General features: G+C 43.8%; 1 protein-coding gene across 1 annotated transcript in view; it reads right to left on the bottom strand.

Moving 5' to 3' along the window:
* The window catches only part of LOC115151822 (protein kinase C-binding protein NELL2), a 116,678-nt gene that overhangs the window by 50,907 nt on the left and 45,168 nt on the right, over positions 1–20,603 (bottom strand). Inside the window, exons 10-13 of the mRNA XM_029696078.1 lie at positions 18,325–18,416; positions 14,996–15,101; positions 14,475–14,603; positions 6,729–6,854 (exon numbers count right to left, since the gene is read on the bottom strand). Of these exons, the coding sequence (XP_029551938.1) occupies positions 6,729–6,854; positions 14,475–14,603; positions 14,996–15,101; positions 18,325–18,416 (453 nt within the window). The remainder of the gene's footprint in view (positions 1–6,728; positions 6,855–14,474; positions 14,604–14,995; positions 15,102–18,324; positions 18,417–20,603) is intronic.

The following is a 20,603-nucleotide window of genomic DNA, read 5'->3' as shown; positions in this document are numbered from 1 at the left end:
TGTTTTGGGTCATTGTCATGCTGGAATACCCATCCATGACCCATTTGCAATGCCCTGGCTGAGGGAAGGAGGTTCTCACCCAAGATTTGACAGTACATGGCCCTGTCAAATGATGCGGTGAAGTTGTCCTGTCCCCTTAGCAGAAAAACACAATGTTTCCAAAGCATAATGTTTCTACCTCCATGTTTGACGGTGGAGATGGTGTTCTTGGGGTCATAGGCAGCATTCCTCCTCCTCCAAACACGGCGAGTTGAGTTGATGCCAAAGAGCTCCATTTTGGTCTCATCTAACCACAACACTTTCACCAGTTGTCCTCTGAATCATTCAGATGTTCATTGGCAAACTTCAGACGGGCATGTATATGTATTCTTGAGCAGGGGGACCTTGCGGGCGCTGCAGGATTTCAGTCCTTCACGGCGTAGTGTGTTACCAATTGTTTTCTTGGTGACAATGGTCCCAGCTGCCTTGAGATCATTGACAAGATCCTCCCGTGTAGTTCTGGGCTGATTCCTCACCGTTCTCATGATCATTGCAACCCCACGAGGTGAGATCTTGCATGGAGCCCCAGGCCGAGGGATATTTTCTTCCATTTGCGAACAATCGCACCAAATGTTGTCACCTTCTCACCAAGCTGCTTGGCGATGGTCTTGTAGCCCATTCCAGCCTTGTGTAGGTCTACAATCTTGTCCCTGACATCCTTGGAGAGTGCTTTGGTCTTGGCCATGGTGGAGAGTTTGGAATCTGATTGATTGATTGCTTCTGTGGACATGTGTCTTTTTTACAGGTAACAAGCTGCGGTTAGGAGCACTCCCTTAAAGAGTGTGCTCCTAATCTCAGCTCGTTACCTGTATAAAAGACACCTGGGAGACAGAAATCTTTCTGATTGAGAGGGGGTCAAATACTTATTTCCCTCATTAAAATGCTAATCAATTTATAACATTTTTGACATGCGTTTTTCTGGATATTTATGTTGTTATTCTGTCTCTCACTGTTCAAATAAACCTACCATTAAAATTATAGACTGATCCTTTCTTTATCAGTGGGCAAACGTACAAAATCAGCAGGGGATCAAATACTTTTTTCCCCCACTGTACAGGGGGGTACCGATACGGAGTCAATCTGGTTATTTGAGGTTGTATGTAGAAGTCGGAAGTTTACATACATTTAGGTTGAAGTCATTAAAACTAGTTTTTCTTGTTAACAAACTATATTTTTGGCAAGTTGGTTAGGACATCTACTTTGTGCATGGCCTACCTTCAAACTCAGTGCCTCTTTGCTTGACATCATGGGAAAATCAAAAGAAATCAGCCAAGACCTCATAAAAAATGTTTTGACCTCCACAAGTCTGGTTCATCCTAGGGAGCAATTTCCAAACGCCTGAAGGTACCACATTCATCTGTACAAACAGTAGTACGCAAGTATAAACAGCATGGGACCATGCAGCCATCATATCGCTCAGGAAGGAGACGTGTTCTGTCTCCTAGAAATGAATGTACTTTGCTGCGAAAAGTGCAAATCAATCCCAGAACAACAGTAAAGGACCTTGTGAAGATGCTGAAGGAAACAGGTACGAAAGTATCTATATCCACAGTAAAATGAGTCCTATATCGACATAACCTGAAAGGCTGCTCAGCAAGGAAGAAGCCACTACTCCAAAACAGCCATAAAAAAGCCAGACTACTGTCACGACTTCCACCGAAGGTGGTTCCTCTCCCTGTTCGGGCGGCGCTCGGCGTCGCCGGCCTACTATCCATCACTGATCCCTTTTTCCTTTTCCGTTTGTTTTGTCTGTGGTTCTTTCACACCTGGTTTCATTTGCCTTAATTTCTGTGTGTATAATTACCCCTGTTGCCTGCCTAGGTTTGTGCGGGATTATTCATGTGATGTTGCTCGTTAAGGTTGTGTCTTATTTGTTTTCACGTATTATACCAAGTGTGTATAAGTTTAGGAGCGTTGTTTTTTTCCCTCCTTCCATGAGTACTGGTTTCTCTGTTGTCAAGTGCGTTTATTTTGGTATTGTACCTGACCTGTATGTTTGTGGACTTGCCTATTAAAATACACATACGGACATCTCTGCTCTCTTGCGCTTGACTCCTTCACCTACCTCTAAACACAAGCTCGTCACAGAATCCCGCACCAGTCTTGATGGAGTCAGCAGGAGCTGACACCACACGGCAGTATTACACCATCTGGGGACCGCAATGGATCAGGTGATGGCAACGATGGAAACATGGGAGAGAGGTGGCCTTCCTACACCTCCACCAGCCACACTCCAACCAGTCCCACAACCCTCTCCTTCGTCGCCTGGTCCCAGTGGAATTCGACTTGCGCTCCCGAGGGAGTACGATGGGACGGCGGCCGGGTGCCAGGGGTTATTACTCCAGACGGAGCTATACTTGGCAACAGTTCACCCGGCTCCTTCGGGAGGTGAGAGCGTGAACGCCCTCGTCTCCTGCCTCTCAGGCAAAGCCCTGGAGTGGGCCAACGCGGTGTGGAACGAGAGTTCCCAGAGTTCACCCGCCGCTTCCGGACCGTGTTCGACCACCCACCTGAGGGCCGAGTGGTGGGTGAATGTCTGTTCCATCTAAGGCAGGAGACGAGGAGCATCTAAGGCATCCCATGCCGCCGGCACGGGATGGAATGACAGGGCCCTGATCGATCACTATAGGTGCAGTTTTCGCGAGGACGTCCGTAAGGAGCTAGCCTGTTGAGACACCACCCTCACCTTGGACCAGCTGGTAGACATGTCCATTCGGCTGGACAACTTGCTGGCGACCCGCGGACGTTCAGATCGGGCCCTGTCAGTTTCATCCACCAGCCCCTCCACTCCAACGCCCATGGAGCTAGGAGGTGCTTCAGTGAGGGCGACTGGAGGAGGAGCCCTTTCCTGTACCAGCTGTGGTCGTAGAGGGCACACTGCTGCTGGAGGGGCTCTTCTGGGAGTCGAGACGCCAGGCCGAGCACTGCTCGGACACCCCAGGTGAGTCGGCACCAGGCTCACCCAGAGTCCCCTGTTGGTCACGTATGTGCTGATTTCTTTTCCTGAGTTTTCCCCTCATTCCCGGCATAAGGCGCTAGTAGATTCAGGCGCAGCAGGGAATTTTATTGACCGCGGTTTTGCGCATAGTTTAGGGATCCCCCTTGTTCAGATTGATAAACCCTTCCCAGTGAACGCCTTAGATAGCCGACCATTAGGGTCAGGGCTAATCAGGGAGGCCACGGCTCCACTGGGCATGGTTACGCAGGAGGGTCATGAGGAGAGAATTAGTCTCCTCCTCATTGATTCTCCTGCGTTTCTGGTGGTGCTGGGGATCCCCTGGATGGCCTGTCACAACCCTAAGATTTTGTGGCAACAGAGGGCTCTAAAGGGGTGGTCAGAGGAGTGCTCAGGCAGGTGTGTAGGGGTTTCCATCGGTGCATCGACGGTGGAGAGTCCAGACCAAATCTCCACCGTGCGCATTCCCTCAGAATATGCCGATTTGGCTATCGCCTTCTGTAAAAAGAAGGCGACCCAATTACCACCTCATCGACGAGGGGATTGTGCAATAAATCTCCTGGTAGATGCTGCACTTCCCAGGAGTCACGTGTATCCCCTGTCACAGGAGGAGACGGTGGCTATGGAGACATATGTCTCTGAATCTCTGTGGCAGGGGTACATTCAGCCCTCCACATCACCTGCCTCCTCGAGTTTCTTTTTTTGTGAAGAAGAAGGAGGGAGGTCTGCGTCCGTGCATTGACTATAGAGGTCTAAATTCCATCACGGTGGGGTACAGTTACCCGCTACCTCTCATCGCCATGTCGATTGAGTCATTTCACGGGGCACGCTTCTTCACAAAACTGGATCTCAGGAGCACGTATAACTTGGTGCGTATCCGGGAGGGAGATGAGTGGAAGACAGCGTGTAGTACCACATCCGGCCATTATGAGTACCTCGTCATGCTGTACGGGTTGAAGAATGCTCCAGCAGTCTTCCAATCCTTTGTAGACGAGATTCTCAGGGACCTGCACGGGCAGGGTGTGGTGGTTTATATCGATGACATTCTGGTCTATTCTGCTACACGCGCCGCACATGTGTCTCTGGTGCGCAAGGTACTTGGGCGACTGGTCGAGCATGACCTGTACGTCAAGGCTGAGAAATGCTTGTTCTTAAAACAGGCTGTCTCCTTCCTAAGGTATCGCATTTCCACATCAGGGTTGGTGATGGAGTGTGACAGCATTGCAGCCGTGCGTAATTGGCCGACTGCAACCACGGTAAAGGCGGTTTTTAGGGTTTGCCAACTACTACCGGAGGTTTATCCGGAGTTTTGGGCAGGTGGCTGCTCCCATCACGTCACTGCTGAAGGGGGGACCGGTGCGTCTGCAGTGGTCGGCTGAGGCGGACAGAGCTTTTGGTCGCCTGAAGGCTCTGTTTACCTCGGCTCCCGTGCTGGCTCATCCGGATCCCTCTTTGGCATTCATAGTGGAGGTGGACGCGTCTGAGGCTGGAATTGGAGCCGTGCTTTCACAGTGCTCGGGTACGCCACCGAAGCTCCGCCCCTGTGCTTTCTTTTCGAGGAAGCTCAGCCCGGCGGAGCGAAACTATGACGTGGGGGATCGGTAGATGTTGGCTGTTGTCAAAGCTCTGAAGGTGTGGAGACATTGGCTTGAGGGGGCTCAACACCCTTTGCTCATCTGGACTGACCACCGTAATCTGGAGTACATCCGGGAGGGGAGGAGACTGAACCCTCGCCAGGTTTAGATTTACTATATCATATAGACCAGGTTCCCAGAACACTAAGGCAGACGCACTGTATGATACGGAGGAGCGTATAATTGGATATGTGTGTATAATTACCCCTGTTGCCTGCCTAGGTTTGTGCGGGATTATTCATGTGATGTTGCTCGTTAAGGTTGAGCCTTATTTGTTTTCACGTATTATACCAAGTGTTAGGAGCGTTGTTTTTTTCCCTCCTTCCGTGAGTACTGGTTTCTCACAAGCTCGTCACAACTACGGTTTGCAACTGCACATGGGGACAAAGATCGTACTTTTTGGAGAAATGTCCTCTGGTCTGATGAAACAAAAATAAAACTGTTTGGCCATAATGACCATCGTTATGTTTGGAGGAAAAAGGGGGAGGCTTGCAAGCCGAAGAACACCATCCCAACCGTCAAGCACGGGGGTGGCAGCATCATGTTGTGGGGGTGCTTTGCTGCAGGAGGGACTGGTGCATTTCACAAAATCGATGGCATTATGAGGGTGGAAAATTATGTGGATATATTGAAGCAACATCTCAAGACATCAGTCAGGAAGCTAAAGCTTGTTCGCAAATGTGTCTTCCAAATGGACAATGACCCCAAGCATACTTCCAAAGTTGTGGCAAAATGGCTTAAGGACAACAAAGTCAAGGTATTGGAGTAGCCATCACAAAGCCCTGACCTCAATCCTATAGATGTCACGCCCTGACCTTAGACAACCTTTTTTATTCTCTATTTGGTTAGGTCAGGGTGTGACTTGGGTGGGCATATCTATGCTTCTATTTCTTTGTTGGCCTAGATTGGGAACCAATCAGAGGCAGCTGTTTCTTGTCGTCTCTTATTGGGGATCATACTTAGGCAGCCCTTTTTCCCACCTGTGATTGTGGGATCTTGTTTGTGTGTAGTTGCTTTCTGCACTGCATATAGCTTTACGTTTGTTTTTGTATTTTGTTGTTTTCCCGGTGTCATTTGAAATAAATGAAAATGAACGCCTACCACACTGCACCTTGGTGTCATTAAAACAACGGGCGTAACAATAGAACATTTGTGGGCAGAACTGAAAAAAGTGTGTGCGAGCAAGGAGGCCTACAAACCTGACTCAGTTACACCAGCTCTGTCAGGAAGAATAGGCCAAAATTCACCCAACTTATTGTGGGAAGCTTGTGGAAGGCTACCCAAAACGTTTGACCCAAGTTAAACAATTGAAAGGCAATGCTACCAAATACTAAATTGAGTGTATGTAAACTTCTGACCCACTGGGAATGTGATGAAATAAAAGCTGAAATAAATCATTCTCTCCACTATTATTCTGACATTTCACATTCTTAAAATAAAGTGGTGATCCTAACTGACAGGGAATTTTTACTAGGATTAAATGTCAGGAATTGTGAAACTGAGTTTAAATGTATATGGCTAAGATGTATGTAAACTTCCGACTTCAACTGTACATGGCTATGCAGTGTTTGAAGTGTTTTCATCACATGATGATAGTTCTAAAATGTTTTAAAAAGGCTCACAAGCATGAGTCACAATTGTGCGCGCACAAGGACACACACACAAACGCTGACGCACACACTGAGCACAGCTAAGTTGCCTTATTAAATAATATCCCTTCCAATAACTTCTGTTGAAAAGGCTCCCCTCTGCAGCTTTCAACGGTGTAATCCGAAGTCATAAACATGAAACAAGTACAGTATGCTGCTCTACCAAGCAAAAAGGCAGTAACTGCTCATAGCGTGGAACTAAGAAAAATGGCTTTTATTACCGTGGTTTCACAATAACTTTATACAGTTACTGCTGACATGACCCCCATTTTCTCCAAGAAACAATAGTGGAAGGACACTCGTCCACATGATTAAGCATGTATTTAATGTAGCAAGAATGACATTAACTCATTTTCGACCAAATTAGCAGTTACTGCCTTTTTGCTTGGTAGGGCAGTATGGGTCTCTCCTGTTAGCAGCTATAAGAGTCTGCCAGAAGAAAGGACTTACCCGTGCAGCAGTAGTCATCGATCCTGATGTAGCCCGTGTGGCAGACACACATGAAGGAGCCGGGGGTGTTGACACACACGGTGTTCTCCCTGCAGTAGTGCTTCCCTTCTGCACACTCATCGATATCTGGGGAGAGGTGTAAAGACAGGACAGCTGGTCATGCATGGCCCACCCTAGGATCCTCTAACTAAAGAATCAGCCTTAAGTCCTCATACAAAGCTAGGGAAGGAGGGAGAGCTCAAGTGTAGTTTTTCTTCATCAGTGGAGACCCTGGGAAGATGGAGGGGGACACTGGAGGCTGTGCTTCTAGATCTTCCATGTACTCAAAGAACAACATCCTTTACTCATACTTTAGGTTAGGGATGGGCAACTTTGATGGGGGTGGGGGCCATCAAAAATCTTGAAGGGCGGTAGTTGCTCGCAGGTCTGCATACCCACATGTGCGTACCTCTCCCCCACCACCGCCACATTGCAAGCAAAACATTTTAGCAGCCCACTTTTGACAGAAGATATATTTTTTACATTTTAGAGTTAATTTTGTGCAATTCTACACATTTTGCCATGAGGCGAAGAGAAAATGTTTCTGTTTAACAGCTAATTTCCTGCAATTCTACATATTTTCCGATAGGGTGGAGAGAAATGTTTGCAGGTTTTAATATGATATCGGAGTGAGATATATTTTTGATTGAGGGCCATCAAGGAGGGCCAGTTGCCTATCCCTGCTGTTGTACTGGAAAAGCCAAGTAGTCATGTAGTCAACTTCACAGAACTGTCTATATATTTTCTTTATGCATAATGACTCACCACAAGGCAGTAGATTCAATCTTTTATAAATGTATTAACCCCATTAGCTAATATAATAAATAATAATTAGGGGGTGCTTATATAGCCCTGTTTCACTGTATGTACAAGTGGGTAACCTGTACAGGTGTGAGGTGTGAAATGGGTTTGCATCCCCCTGAAAGACCCTTGGAGAGTGGTCACAGCAACTCTTTGTGAAGTACACAAACAAAAAAAACTGTCAAAAGCATTATACACAACATGCAGAATCTCAAAAAACTGCTGGGGTAAATAAAATGCTCATATTGTGATTCAACGCAGTGCAATGCAAACAGAGCTCAACCAACAACCAGCGATCTACTGTATACAGTGCAATCGAAAAGTACTCAGACCTCTTCTCTTTTTCCACATTCAACAAAGTATTGAGTAAATGGTCTGAATGATTATGTAAATGTGAAATTTGTTTTTGCTTTGTCATTTTAGGTTATTGTGTGTAGAACATTTTGTTACATTACAGCCTTATTCTAAAATGTATAAAATTATTTTTTTCCCCTCATCAATCTACACACAATAACCTATAATGACAAAGCAAAAACAAATATCACATTTACATAAGCATTCAGACCATTTACTCAGTACTTTGTTGAAGCACCGGTGGATGGAGCTGCAGTATATAGATAGGCTATTCTGTTTGGAGAGTTTTCAGACATTTCTGTCTTTCAGACAATTCAGTAGGTACCACTGCTTTCCATATGTATTATGTTTTTAAACGATTCTACGTATTACGATAAAAAAATAGGTCCTCAATAGGTTTCTCTCTAGGCAGCACTCCACTTACTGTGATGCTACATGTTAATTGTCTATGTATTTGTGATGGAAAATGTTATGTTGGAGCTTTTCAATTTACCAATTTCTATGTTTGTGCTTTTCTATAAACCAATTTTTGTGTTCATGCAAGTGACTGATTGAATGAATCCTCACTATCAGTGTCTGCAATTTGGCAGTACACACAGAACCTTGTTTAGAGATATCTCAGTTTTAAGGTCTCCGCTTAGAGAGAAGAAGCCTCGTGAGGTATTGGTCTGTCACATGCATGACCCAGTATTGGTCGGTCACATGAATGTTGCAAACGTTAATGATTAATTAATTATGAAAGGGAAAAGGGGATACCTAGTCAGTTGTACAACTGAATGCCTTTAACTGAAAGGTGTCCTCAGCATTTAACCCAACCCCTCTGAATCAGAGAGGTGCGGGGGGGCTGTCTTAATCCACATCCACGTCTTCGGCGCTCGGGGAACAGTGAATAAGCTAAGTCATGCAAATATGACATGTCAGTATATAAGGGAACTAACGGGACTGCCCCGTTCGAGCTTCTGACAGACGTTCACTATGGGGCATTAACTTTGTTGGAACCTCTCAAGCATGCTGACAATAAACAATTATTCATTTAAGATTGACTTTGAGCGTCCCTGTGTAAGAATTTCCACAATATATTGCTTGGGTCGAAGGAGGCAGAGCATGGTATATTAGGAGGGAGAGTAAATGCAACTCCATTTCCTTCATTCAGCAGAGTCTGCAGTCGTAATTGATAGAGGAAAAAATATCTGGCTCCTTTATGTTAAAATCCCAAGAGTCTCCGATTATTTTCAAGCTACATGTTATAATCACTCTACGCAAACAGGCCTCTCAGTAAAACAACTAGGAAGCCATTAGTATCTCTTCAGAACAATTGCCTAAACATTGGTGGGGAGATTATATGCTTTGTTGCTTGTGTTTTAATGGGCGAGAGACAATGCTCAACATCTTTTCATCTCTTTCAAAAACCAGGCAATGAGTAATCTTTAAAAAGACCAAAACAAACATGGAAAAGCGAAACAATTAACACAATGGCGTGAACAGAAGCACATTGGGATGCAACAACAATTCTGTCTCAATTCTGTTTAAAAAGCAGTACAGCCATTGTCTCTTTTCAAGGCAACAACCAGAAGTGATAAATCATAGCGAGAATGAAGTGAGAGGAATCATCCCACTACAGTACCTGAGTTTAGAATAATGGACTGGTATGAATGAACTCTGCAGACACTGAGGAATGCACAGTGTGTGTGTGTGTGTGTGTGTGTGTGTGTGTGTGTGTGTGTGTGTGTGTGTGTGTGTGTGTGTGTGTGTGTGTCTGTCTGTGCACGTGCGTGCATGTGTGTCATGACAAGCTAGATGAATGCTAATGTATTTTACAGAATAAACTCCTTGCTTATGCTATCAAGCATGTAAGGAATGATGGGGGATTTGTCTGAGGGAGTGAGTGGGCTTACGCTCCTTCACGGCACTCATTAATCTTAAGGAATCTTGCCTCTTTGAATGAATCAATGAATCACCATCATCTATCATCCTTCTCTCTGAATAACAGGTGCTAATAGTTGTAGCTGTCTCTAATGCTGCCTGACAAACACAGGGGAATTGTCTCTGGTGATGAAGGATACAGTAGGAGCGCGGTTGCTGTCATATGCTGTTGCTATTTACAGACTGGCCTGGTTTTCAGCACCACAGGGTGTTTGTCAGCAGTCTTGGCGTTTGCACACTGTGTGGGTCAGGCTCATCCCAGCAGTGATTGAGCTGTGCTCCTCAGTCAACACCAATTAGCCTCCCTCCACCTTGTGACGTTAAAACACGCTGCAAAATACACCGGCCAGGTCACAATGCACTGGATGGTACACAACCGCTATCCTTCTGTACACACAAAATAGAGAAGCATTTCAAATTGTCCTTTTGAGGTATAAAAAGAAAAGTGATACTACAGTAATTTTCAGAGACCCAGAAAATAATGATTTCCGTATGAGAAAATCCTACACGATCTGCCCCTTGCCTTTTCTCCTGTGGTAAGAATACTAATCATGAGACTAGCTTCAACCTTTAGAGCGCTTTACTGATGCCTCAATTTAGAGCCAAGCACACAGTCCATCACATAGCCACAGCAGCTTGGCTCGAACTCTAACATTGATGTTCAATACACCCCAACACATGGAGCTGTGTTGGAAAATACTAATCAAAATTGGTCATATGCGCCAAATTTTACTTTACCATTCCCAACAATGCAGAGTTGAAAAATATTTGCAAAATAAAAAAATGTCATAAAAGGAAATAGTAACAATAAATAACAATAAATAACAATGCGATACAAGGAGTACTGGTAACAAGTCAATGTGCAGGGGTACGAGGTAGTTGAGGTAATATGTACATGTAAGTAAGGGTAAAAGTGACTAGGCAACAGGATAGATAAACAGAGTAGCAGCAACATATGTGAAGAGTGTGAAGGAGTGTGAAAGTGTGTCTATGTGCGAGTGAGTGTGGGTGGGTGTGGCGTCAATATGCAAGTGTGTGTGTGTGTGTTTGTGAGCGTATGTAGTGTGTATGTATGTGTGTGTTGGAGGTTCAGTGTAGTATGTGTGAGTGTGTGGGTAGAGTCTAGAGTGTTCATACAGCCAGTGCAAACAAAATAATAATAATATTAATAAAAGGGGTCAATGTAAATAGTCTGGGTAGCAATTTGATTAACTGTTTAGCAGTCTTATGGCTTGTGGGTAAAAGCTGTTCAGGAGCCTTCTTAATGGCTGCCTTCTGAGGGACTGAGACTGCATCCCAAATCCCTATGTAGTGCACTACTTTGAACAGGTGCCATAGGGCTCTGATCAAAAGTAGAGCACTATATAGGGAACACGGTGCCATTTGGGACGCAACCTTAGAGATGGGTTCTGGTGCTTTTCTGTCTGAGAGCAGAGAGAGGCTGGGAGAGGAGTGCATCTCCCCCCTTTTGTCTCTGCTACCACTGCTTCTATGAAACATTTACACAGGAGTGATCTCATATGCTATTTTCAGAACATCAGTGACCTAGGACTGTTTTAAAGAGCTAACGTTTGTGTGTCTTTTCCTCCAGACAGAGATATACCTAGTCCTATTTGACTCCTGCCTGATGGGTGCAGGGAACTGTATTGGGGTATTTTGTATATACTTTATGTATTGTGTACTGTATGTACATTGTGTGCAGCAAGACTGTCTATCAGAGTCCATCTCATCTCTTCTGCGATCTGATAATGAAGCTGACAAACATTTGGAACCTGCCAATTTCAATGTCTGTGTGCATCTGTCTACTGACATATACCAACCCTCAACAGCAAAATGGCATAACTACCTTTGTCCAGACTATTATCTGAACAACAACATTCTCTCATACACCTGTGTGATCCTCAAAACAACTACAGTGTATGTTGACGGGTCCACTTATTTTGGCAGGGCACAGTACTCAAAATGTAAGTGATTTCCAGAAGCACCCCCAAAAATACATTTATTTTGTGAGAGTTACAATAGTCAATTTGGTCCCTACACAATTTCAGATGCAAATGCAGTTCTCAGATCACACCCCTATCCAATTTCATACAGAGACCTGGGTCACTCTCGAGGTGAGTGGGCCGGTCCATGCATCCATAGCTAAGTCTATGAATGTAAGCGTGATTGCATTCTTCCAGCCGCATCCCTCAGCCTTTTACCGAAACAGTGGCAGGGAAAACGCTTTGTTGTCGTTTTAACTGCTGATTGCCCCTTTGATGGAATGGTTCAGTGAACAACTGAATACAGTCATGAATATGGTCAATTTCCAAACATACTACAACACCAAGATAAAGCAAAATGAAAACACACAAAAAACCTAATATGGCTAAATTCTAAACTGAAATATGCACACCTAATTTGAACCTTCATGTTCATAACGCAATAGGTGTGCAAAAACATTGGACACGTCTTCCTCACAGATTTTGCAAAGCCTTTAGCAAAACTCTTCCCGCCAACATATAGTGGGTTAAGCTGCCTGTAGGGCTGCATGTACACAGCGGAGGGAGGTCACAGTCTATTTCAGTGCGTGGAGGTGGTGCCGTGTGGCAAGAGCTTAACCTGAAGCCCAGAGACCATACACTCCATTAATTTGAGACCGGGGGCCGATGGCATCTTCAATTATGCAGATTCCCAGAGATAGTGTAATTACCTGACCAACTGGTCATATTCAGCATATTAAAACAGACTGACATGAGGTCAGGAATAACTGTTCTCTTTCTCACACACATGCCTTTCCCTCCTTGGTTATCTCTGTCAGCGCCAACAAACATGTAGCCAAAGACATCCCACTGATCTTGGTGAAGGTGACAGAAGAGAGAAGTTGGAGGGAATTTGTCAGCTTGCTGAAAGTAGGGCATGTATGCACACAGGCACGGAGTGAGGCAGTGAGGAAGAAAGGGATATGGAGCCAAGATTTAATGGCTTATTTGCACTAGTCATCAACGTCATGTTTAGATTTAGCTCCCGGAATCCCACATGTATTACTATGAGTTGGGGTAAGCACTGTAGATGTTATAGCATGACATCACTGCAGATGAAGCAGTCATCTCGTCTTTGATCATCCCAGGAAGATTCCGTATAGTAAGAAGCATACATGTACTGTATGTGGGAAGTTCCACAGAGGAGGGGAGGAGGGGCGAAGACATCTATATTCACAGTGTATGTTATATAGCATTTACGAGCATGTTTTCTTTAGCAGGCAACCCATGTGAAATTATAATGACTTTGATTTATTAACACGTTTTCCAATCTTCAAAAGTGGAGGGCCAAATCACCTCGCTTTGTGCACAGGGGCATTGTCATGCTGAAACAGGAAAGGGAATTCCCAAAACTGTTGCCAAAAGTTGGAAGCACAGAATTGTCTAGAATTTCCCTTCACTAGAACTAAGGGGCCTAGCCCAGACCATGAAAATACCAGACCATTATTCCTCATCCACCAAACTTTACAGTTTGCACTATGCACTGGGGCAGGTAGCGTTCTCCTGGCATCTGCCAAACCCAGATTCATCCGTTGGACTGCCAGATGGTGAAGCGTGATTCATCACTCCAGAGAATGCGTTTCCACTGCTCTAGAATCCAATGGCGGAGAGCTTTACACCACCCAGCCGACGCTTGGCATTATGATCTTAGGCTTGTGTGCGGCTGCTCAGCCATGGAAACCCATTTCATGAAGCTTCCAACGAACAGTTCTTGTGCTGACGTTGCTTCGAGAGGCAGTTTGGAACTTGGTAGTGAGTGTTGCAACCGAGGACAGACGATTTTTACGCGCTACAGCACTCGGTGGTCCCCTTCTGTGAGCTTGTGTGGTCTACCACTTCGCGGCTGAGAAGTTGTTGTTCCTAGATGTTTCCACTTTTACAATAACAGCACTTACAGTTGACCGGGGCAGCTCTAGCAGCGCAGAAATTTGACAAACTGACTTGTGGGAAAGGTGGCATCCTATGACGGTGCCACGTTGAAAGTCACTGAGCTCTTCAGTACAGGCTATTCTACTGCCAATGTTGGTCTATGGAGATTGCACGGCTGTGTGCTCAGTTTTATACACCTGTTAGCAACGGTTGTGGCTGAAATTGCCGAATACACTAATTTGAAGGGGTGTCCATATACTTTTGTATATATAGTGTAACACTACTTACATGACAGCACTACTTATGAGCGTCTCTGCTCATAAAATATCACTGATGCATTCTTGACAGTGATACAATAAACACAGCTAGGGAGCGTTCTGTATTTTCATACCAATAGACAGTAGAGACTGACCACAAGCAGACAAAGGGACAAGAGTGGTGTGAGAATGTCAGTGATAGTAAGTCCCTGGATCGGACACTGTACGTATGTCTAATACCTCCACACAAATCAGAGCAGACAGTCTGTTTAACAGTATGTCATCTCTCAAAGTGTTGGAAGATGTAGTTTTGTTGTGAAATAAGAATTATACTGTCACAAGTACCTCACAGTTCAACCAAAGTGCACAAAAGGAAAAGCAAACTGGATCTACAAAATAAATGATCCTGGAGGAAAACAGTAGTTCAATGGGAGGTGTTTGTTATCAATTCTATTATTATTCTTTTAGAATCCTTTATGTACCTTCACAGTATGCATTGTCGTCTCGGAGCGGGCGGAAGCCGTCCTTGCAGCTGCAGCAGGCCCCAGCCTCCAAGTTGATACAGTCAGAGTGCTCCACACAGCCGTGGCCCTCCGCACAGAAGTCGTGACCTAGGGCACAGAGGTCAGAGGTTACCATAGAGATAGATAGAGGACTCATCATGGATATAAGCCATTTTAGCATGGACATTGCCATTGATAGCTTCCACCATTTTAAAGCAGTCAACTGGGTGGGGATTCCTATGACTTGGGAGCAATCAGCCAATGAAGAAGAAGAAGAAATTGACTACGCTGCCCATGCTGTAACAGACGCTATAATGATACAGAAACAAAGATTAATCCTCTATCCATCTCTATGGAGGTTACACACAGGTCACTCCTCTCAGACTGGGTCTAACAGTCCAGGTGGGTTTCTTGCAATGATTCCAGTCATGATTTGCAGATTATTTTAAGGTTTACATCTGTGGTGTAGAATATAGGTAGGTGAATGTATTTTCCAATACCTCTGCAGACTTTGCAGCACCTGTCGGTGAGGGTGATCTGCTCGGACTCTGGACAGTTGAGTTCAGGACAGGGGCTAGTCATGACGACCCGATGCATGGTCCTCTCCTAGTAACAGGGAACCAATGAGAAACAATATGAGACCCAACCCAATGGAGGGTTAGATTAGCTCAGCTGCTAGTTTCCCACAGATTTGATAAGGCTTGAATTTAATTAGAGGCAATTAGCCATCCATTGTGTGCCTCCTTCCTCACTGTGCACATCTTCCCAACTAAAGTGACATAATGGGTCAATAGCAGTAAGGTCTACATATTTCAGGTTAGTGTTTAGCGATGTTGTAAACTCTGCACGTCGATTCTCTTACCTATAGATGGATTGGCTGACAACGTCACGAAAATTATGCACTCGCATCGATGAGGTAGAAGGCGGTGTGACGTTATGATTCTGAATGGTCAGATAGCTAGAAACAATGACAAGAAGCTGCCATGTGGAGAATTGTAGGTGTCTCGTTTCAGCACGTTGTAGCTTGTTATTGATGTCCTGTTTTGACTCATGTCACGTCTATGCTAATAAGGCAAAAATTCCCTAGCTAGCCAACCAACAACTAACTATGCATTTGAGCAACAACAAGTGCTCATTGTGCAAAAGTATTTATGTTTTTAATCAACATTTGAGAGGAAATATAGCTTATAAGCCAACCCTTTCTGTTTTGCCCCATAGTTGTACACAAGTTGGTTTTGATGCTAAACAACCAACCCGTCTTTTAAGATTCATGATGAGTATGAGCATGATATCCAATTGAACAGAGAAGGAAACAAAACCAGTGTATTTGTCCCCAATTGTGTGATTAGACAGTAATGTTATACGGGGGCTCCCTCTCCCACCATCTCTTCAACAGCTCCGCTCCACTCTTTCTACCTGACTGATGCCAATTCATGATCATTAACACACAACCAGAGAAAACCAACCTAATAAACCAATTTAGAACTAATCTCTGACTAGCTACATTCCACACAGCTCAGTCAAAATAGAGATACATCTAATAGTTGTCTCTCTATGTTAGTCACTCTCTCCCCAGAAACCTCCTTCAACCAGCAGCAGTCAGACATGAGATCAGAGACATAAGACATGACAGGCAGCTGTCACAAGTAGCCAGATGGCCACCTGTCTGAGACTGGAGGACCAGGATGACTATTGCCATCACCCAGTCCTTTCATCTGCAGCTGATGTCTGGATCTGCAGCTTCTGTCTGAAGCCTGTGTCTGTCTAAGTCTGTATCTTTCTGTTTGTATCTTTATCTATTGTATATCAATATCTGTGTCTGTAACTGTGTCTTTATCTATGTCTATCTCTCAGTCTGTCTGTTTGTAGCTGTATCTCTATCCATGTCTGTATCTGTGCTGTCAGAAAGCAGGGGCTGCCAGTGGGCCAGGTGAGTGACCTCACCATACACTCTTAGAAAATAAAAGGGTTCCAAAAGGGTTCTTCGTGGAGGGATAGGGTTCTACCAAGAATTGTTTTGATCAGAAAAAAAACTTTCTGGAAGGCAAGGGTTATTTTAAGGGAAAGAGTTCTACCTAGAACCTTTAACATCATAGTAAACTTTTTTGGAAGAAAGGGTTAGTTGATGATTCTTTGGAAGGCAAGAAGGGTTCTACATTGAACCATATATAATATTTCCCTGCATGCTCTATTGCAAGTTCCACCAGCGTTGGAACCTGCAAGCCTTGTTATCCACCAGGCTTTGCTGGTTGCTCTGTTTTTGTGACATTATGCATTAGGTATAAACAAATAGAATATTCTATAATTGTGGTACAACAAAGGTAAACTATTCTGAATGCAGGTTGTGGGTGATTAACAATTCCCCTTCTTGGATATCCTAACTCTGGCTCAATTTCAATAGAATTACACATCACTTTTGCAAGCCAGCATAATGTGACTTCCAGGCCTGATGTGGCCTGTCAACCAGGAGATTCCTATAACTAGGCCTTAAAAAAGGCCTCATGAGATATGTAATGTATTATCATAAATGATACATGTTAAAGGCTAATAACGCTGGTGGAACCGTTCATAGAGGGTTCTAGGAAGAACCCACCAAAGATAAAAGAGTTCTCGGTAGAACCCTTCTGTCACGTCCTGACCATAGTAAGAGGTTATTTTCTATGGTAGAGTAGGTCAGGGCGTGACAGGGGGTGTTTAGTGTTTTTCTATGTTTTGTATTTCTATGTTTAAGTTATAGCTTTTCTATTTCTATGTTGGTTTGTTTTGATCTCCAATTGGAGGCAGCTGGTCCTCGTTGTCTCTAATTGGAGATCATATTGGGTTTTGTGGGTTATTATCTTTTGAGTAGTGTTTGTTTCTCTCTGCGTCACGGTTTGTTGTTTTGTCATATTCAGTTATTTATGTTTTGCAAAGTTTCAAGGATTTAATAAAATGTGGAACGACAACCACGCTGCACTTTGGTCCCCTCTCTACGACAGCTGTGACACCTTCATAGACGGTATTAGGAAGAACCTTTAGATGATAAAATGGATCTTGGTAAAACCCTTCATAGAGGGTTCTAGGCAAAACCATTCATAGAGGGTTCTAGGTAGAACCATATACAGGTGGTTCTTTGAAGAACCCTACATAGAGGGTTCTAGATAGAACCCTCTCCAAAGGGTTCTAAACAGAACCAAAAAGGGTTCCCCTATGGGGTCAACCCGAAGAACCCTGCATGGTTGTACAGTACTTAGCACCTTTTTTTCTAAGAGTGTACATCCATCAGTCTTAAATCAAATCTTAATTGTCACATGCTTCGTAAACAACAGGTGTAGACTAACAGTGAAATGTTTACTTACGTGCACTTCCCAACAATGCAGAATATATTTTTTTTTTTTATAAAATCTATAGGGCCATGCATCCACAGGAGATCTATTTGATGAGGATGGATCAAAACACTGGAGTGATTGACATGCTGTGACAGTTTGTTACTCTTATGGAAACTCATTTACTCAGTTCTGCCCATTTACTTTCCCCTTAGAGTGCAATAGAAAAAATGGAGAGTTGACAACCAACGGATCAATACATTTAGCTGATGTTGACGGCCTACCACAGTCTCTCATTCAGGCTTGATTTAGCCCCTGGCCTGAGGAGCGCAGCTCCAGTCTGGAATCAGTATTTAATGAGGCTGTCATACACATCAAGATGAAAATGAAAACACTGAAATACACTTTTAGCGCTTGTTTGCTTGAATTATTGTATTTTTTCAGAAGAGTTTAAGGAGTTTTAAGCAAGCAGTACTGCAGAAAAACAGTTGTATGTTTTTTATTAGGGCTGTCGACTTACTCACCCTGCACTCGGACAGCTGGCATCTGCCAGAGTTATAATGCACTGCTTTCTGATCTCCCTCAACCAACTCTTCTTCTCCGAAATGGCATACAGCTGGAAATAGACACACGCCATGCGCACGCACACACACACACACACACACACACACACACACACACACACACACACACACACACACACACACACACACACACACACTTTTCAGTATGGCAGTCTGTGACAACCTGTGGTGTTATGGAGACACACTGGGATCAGACATGGCAATCTTTATTATCAGAAAATAGAATTGCAGCATTGGACTTCAATGTCACTCTTGGGCAGAACATCGTATTAAATGTGTCAGTTTGATGTGGAGGTTTGAGTGGATAGGCTACCTGGTTATCAGAATTATTGGAGGAAAGCACTATATAGGACTAGCCCTAAGCCACTTCACACTTCAATCAAACTGTGAATTCCTACATCTGCACAAGAACTACAGTAGTAAAACTTAATAAACTGATACATCACATCCAGTATGTTAGAATGGTGATTACCAGGAAAATCAATGATGAACTTTTCACAACGCAGTTAAACATTGTGTTTGACAAGTCATCAGAACGAGAACCTAGCTCCTTGCCTCCCGCTCCGTGGAGGAGGGTACTGTACAGTATGTGAACAGATAAGGTTTTAATTTGGAGAGGGAGCTGTGTCTTTGTGTCTAACACCAAAGCGAGCTTAATAAACCCTGTGTTTGTCTACCTAAGTGAGATAAGCACTGTACACAGAGACACGGTAGAGACACAGTAGCAGGAGGATTAATACCAGTGTGTTGATGTCAGATTAGGATGCTTACAGGCCTTATGACCCACTCCCCCTGCCACATTGCAGTGCAGCTGGGTATGAAGTGGGTATGGAGTGAGAGTGTTTACATCAACACAGCCTGATTAGCTAGCTAAGCTAATGGAGGTTTTGTAGAGTGCGAGTTTGAAGTGAATTCAATTTACATGTGAGAATATGTACTGTTTAACCCACCCAGGCTTCATATACACTACCGTTCAAATGTTTGTGGTCATTTAGAAATGTTCTTGTTTTTTAAAGAAAAGCAATTTTTTTGTCCATTAAAATAACATCAAATTGATCAGAAATACAGTGTAAACATTGTTAATGTTGTAAATGACTATTGTAGCAGGAAACGGCTGATTTATTTTATGGAATATCTACATAGGCCCATTATCAGCAACCATCACTCCTGTGTTCCAATGGCACGTTGTGTTAGCTAATCCAATTTTATAATTTTAAAAGGCTAATTGATCATTAGAAAACCCTTTTGCAATTATGTTAGCACAGCTGAAAACTCTGATTTAAAGAATCAATAAAACTGGCCATCTTTAGACTGGTTGAGTATCTGGAGCATCAGCATTTGTGGGTTTGATTCCAGGCTCAAATGGCCAGAAACAAATAACTTTCTTCGGAAACTCGTCAGTCTATTCTTGTTTTGAGAAATTAAAGATATTCCATGCGAGAACCTGCCAAGAAACTGAAGATCTGGTACAACGCTGCGTACTACTCCCTTCACATAACAGCGCAAACTGGCTCTAACCAGAATAGAAAGAGGAGTGGGAGGCCCCGGTGCACAACTGAGCAAGAGGGCAAGTACATTAGAGTGTCTACCTTGAGAAACAGATGCCTCACAAGTCCTCACCTGGCAGCTTCATTAAATAGTACCCACAAAACACCAGTCTCAACGTCCGTGAAGTGTGAAGTGAACAGTGAAGAGGTGACTCCAGGATGCTGGCCTTCTAGTCAGAGTTCCTCTGTCTAGTGTCTGTGTTCTTTTGCCCATCTTAATCTTTTCTTTTGATTGGCCAGTCTGAGATATGGCTTTTTCTTTGCAACTCTGCCTAGAAGGCCAGTATCCTGGAGTCGCATCTTCACTGTTGACGTTGAGACTGGTATTTTGCGGGTACTAACCCACTTTTGACTGGTACTGTATATATAAAGGTATAGGTAGCCACACAAGAGACAAAAACAAGAGCCATGTCTTATTGAGAGCAAACAAAGTTGAGAGAACCTTTGAATATGTGACATACATCATGTACAGATATTGGATCTTAATTTGAGCCAGTTTGCTACAGCAGGAAAATAATCCCGCAGTAGAAGGAAATGTGAATTATTATGTGGATTATAATTAATGAACATTTTTGTAGGGGTTGATACATTTTTTGTCAGGGAAAATCAAGTGGAAATTACAAACTTCAGAAGCAGTTTTAAACCTCAAATACACTACAAGTTTTAGCGTAT

This window comes from Salmo trutta, chromosome 17, assembly GCF_901001165.1.
Source record: "Salmo trutta chromosome 17, fSalTru1.1, whole genome shotgun sequence".
Lineage (NCBI taxonomy): Eukaryota > Metazoa > Chordata > Actinopteri > Salmoniformes > Salmonidae > Salmo > Salmo trutta.
The sequence above is the reverse complement of the archived record's forward strand: the minus strand, read 5'-3'. Positions and strand labels throughout refer to the sequence as shown.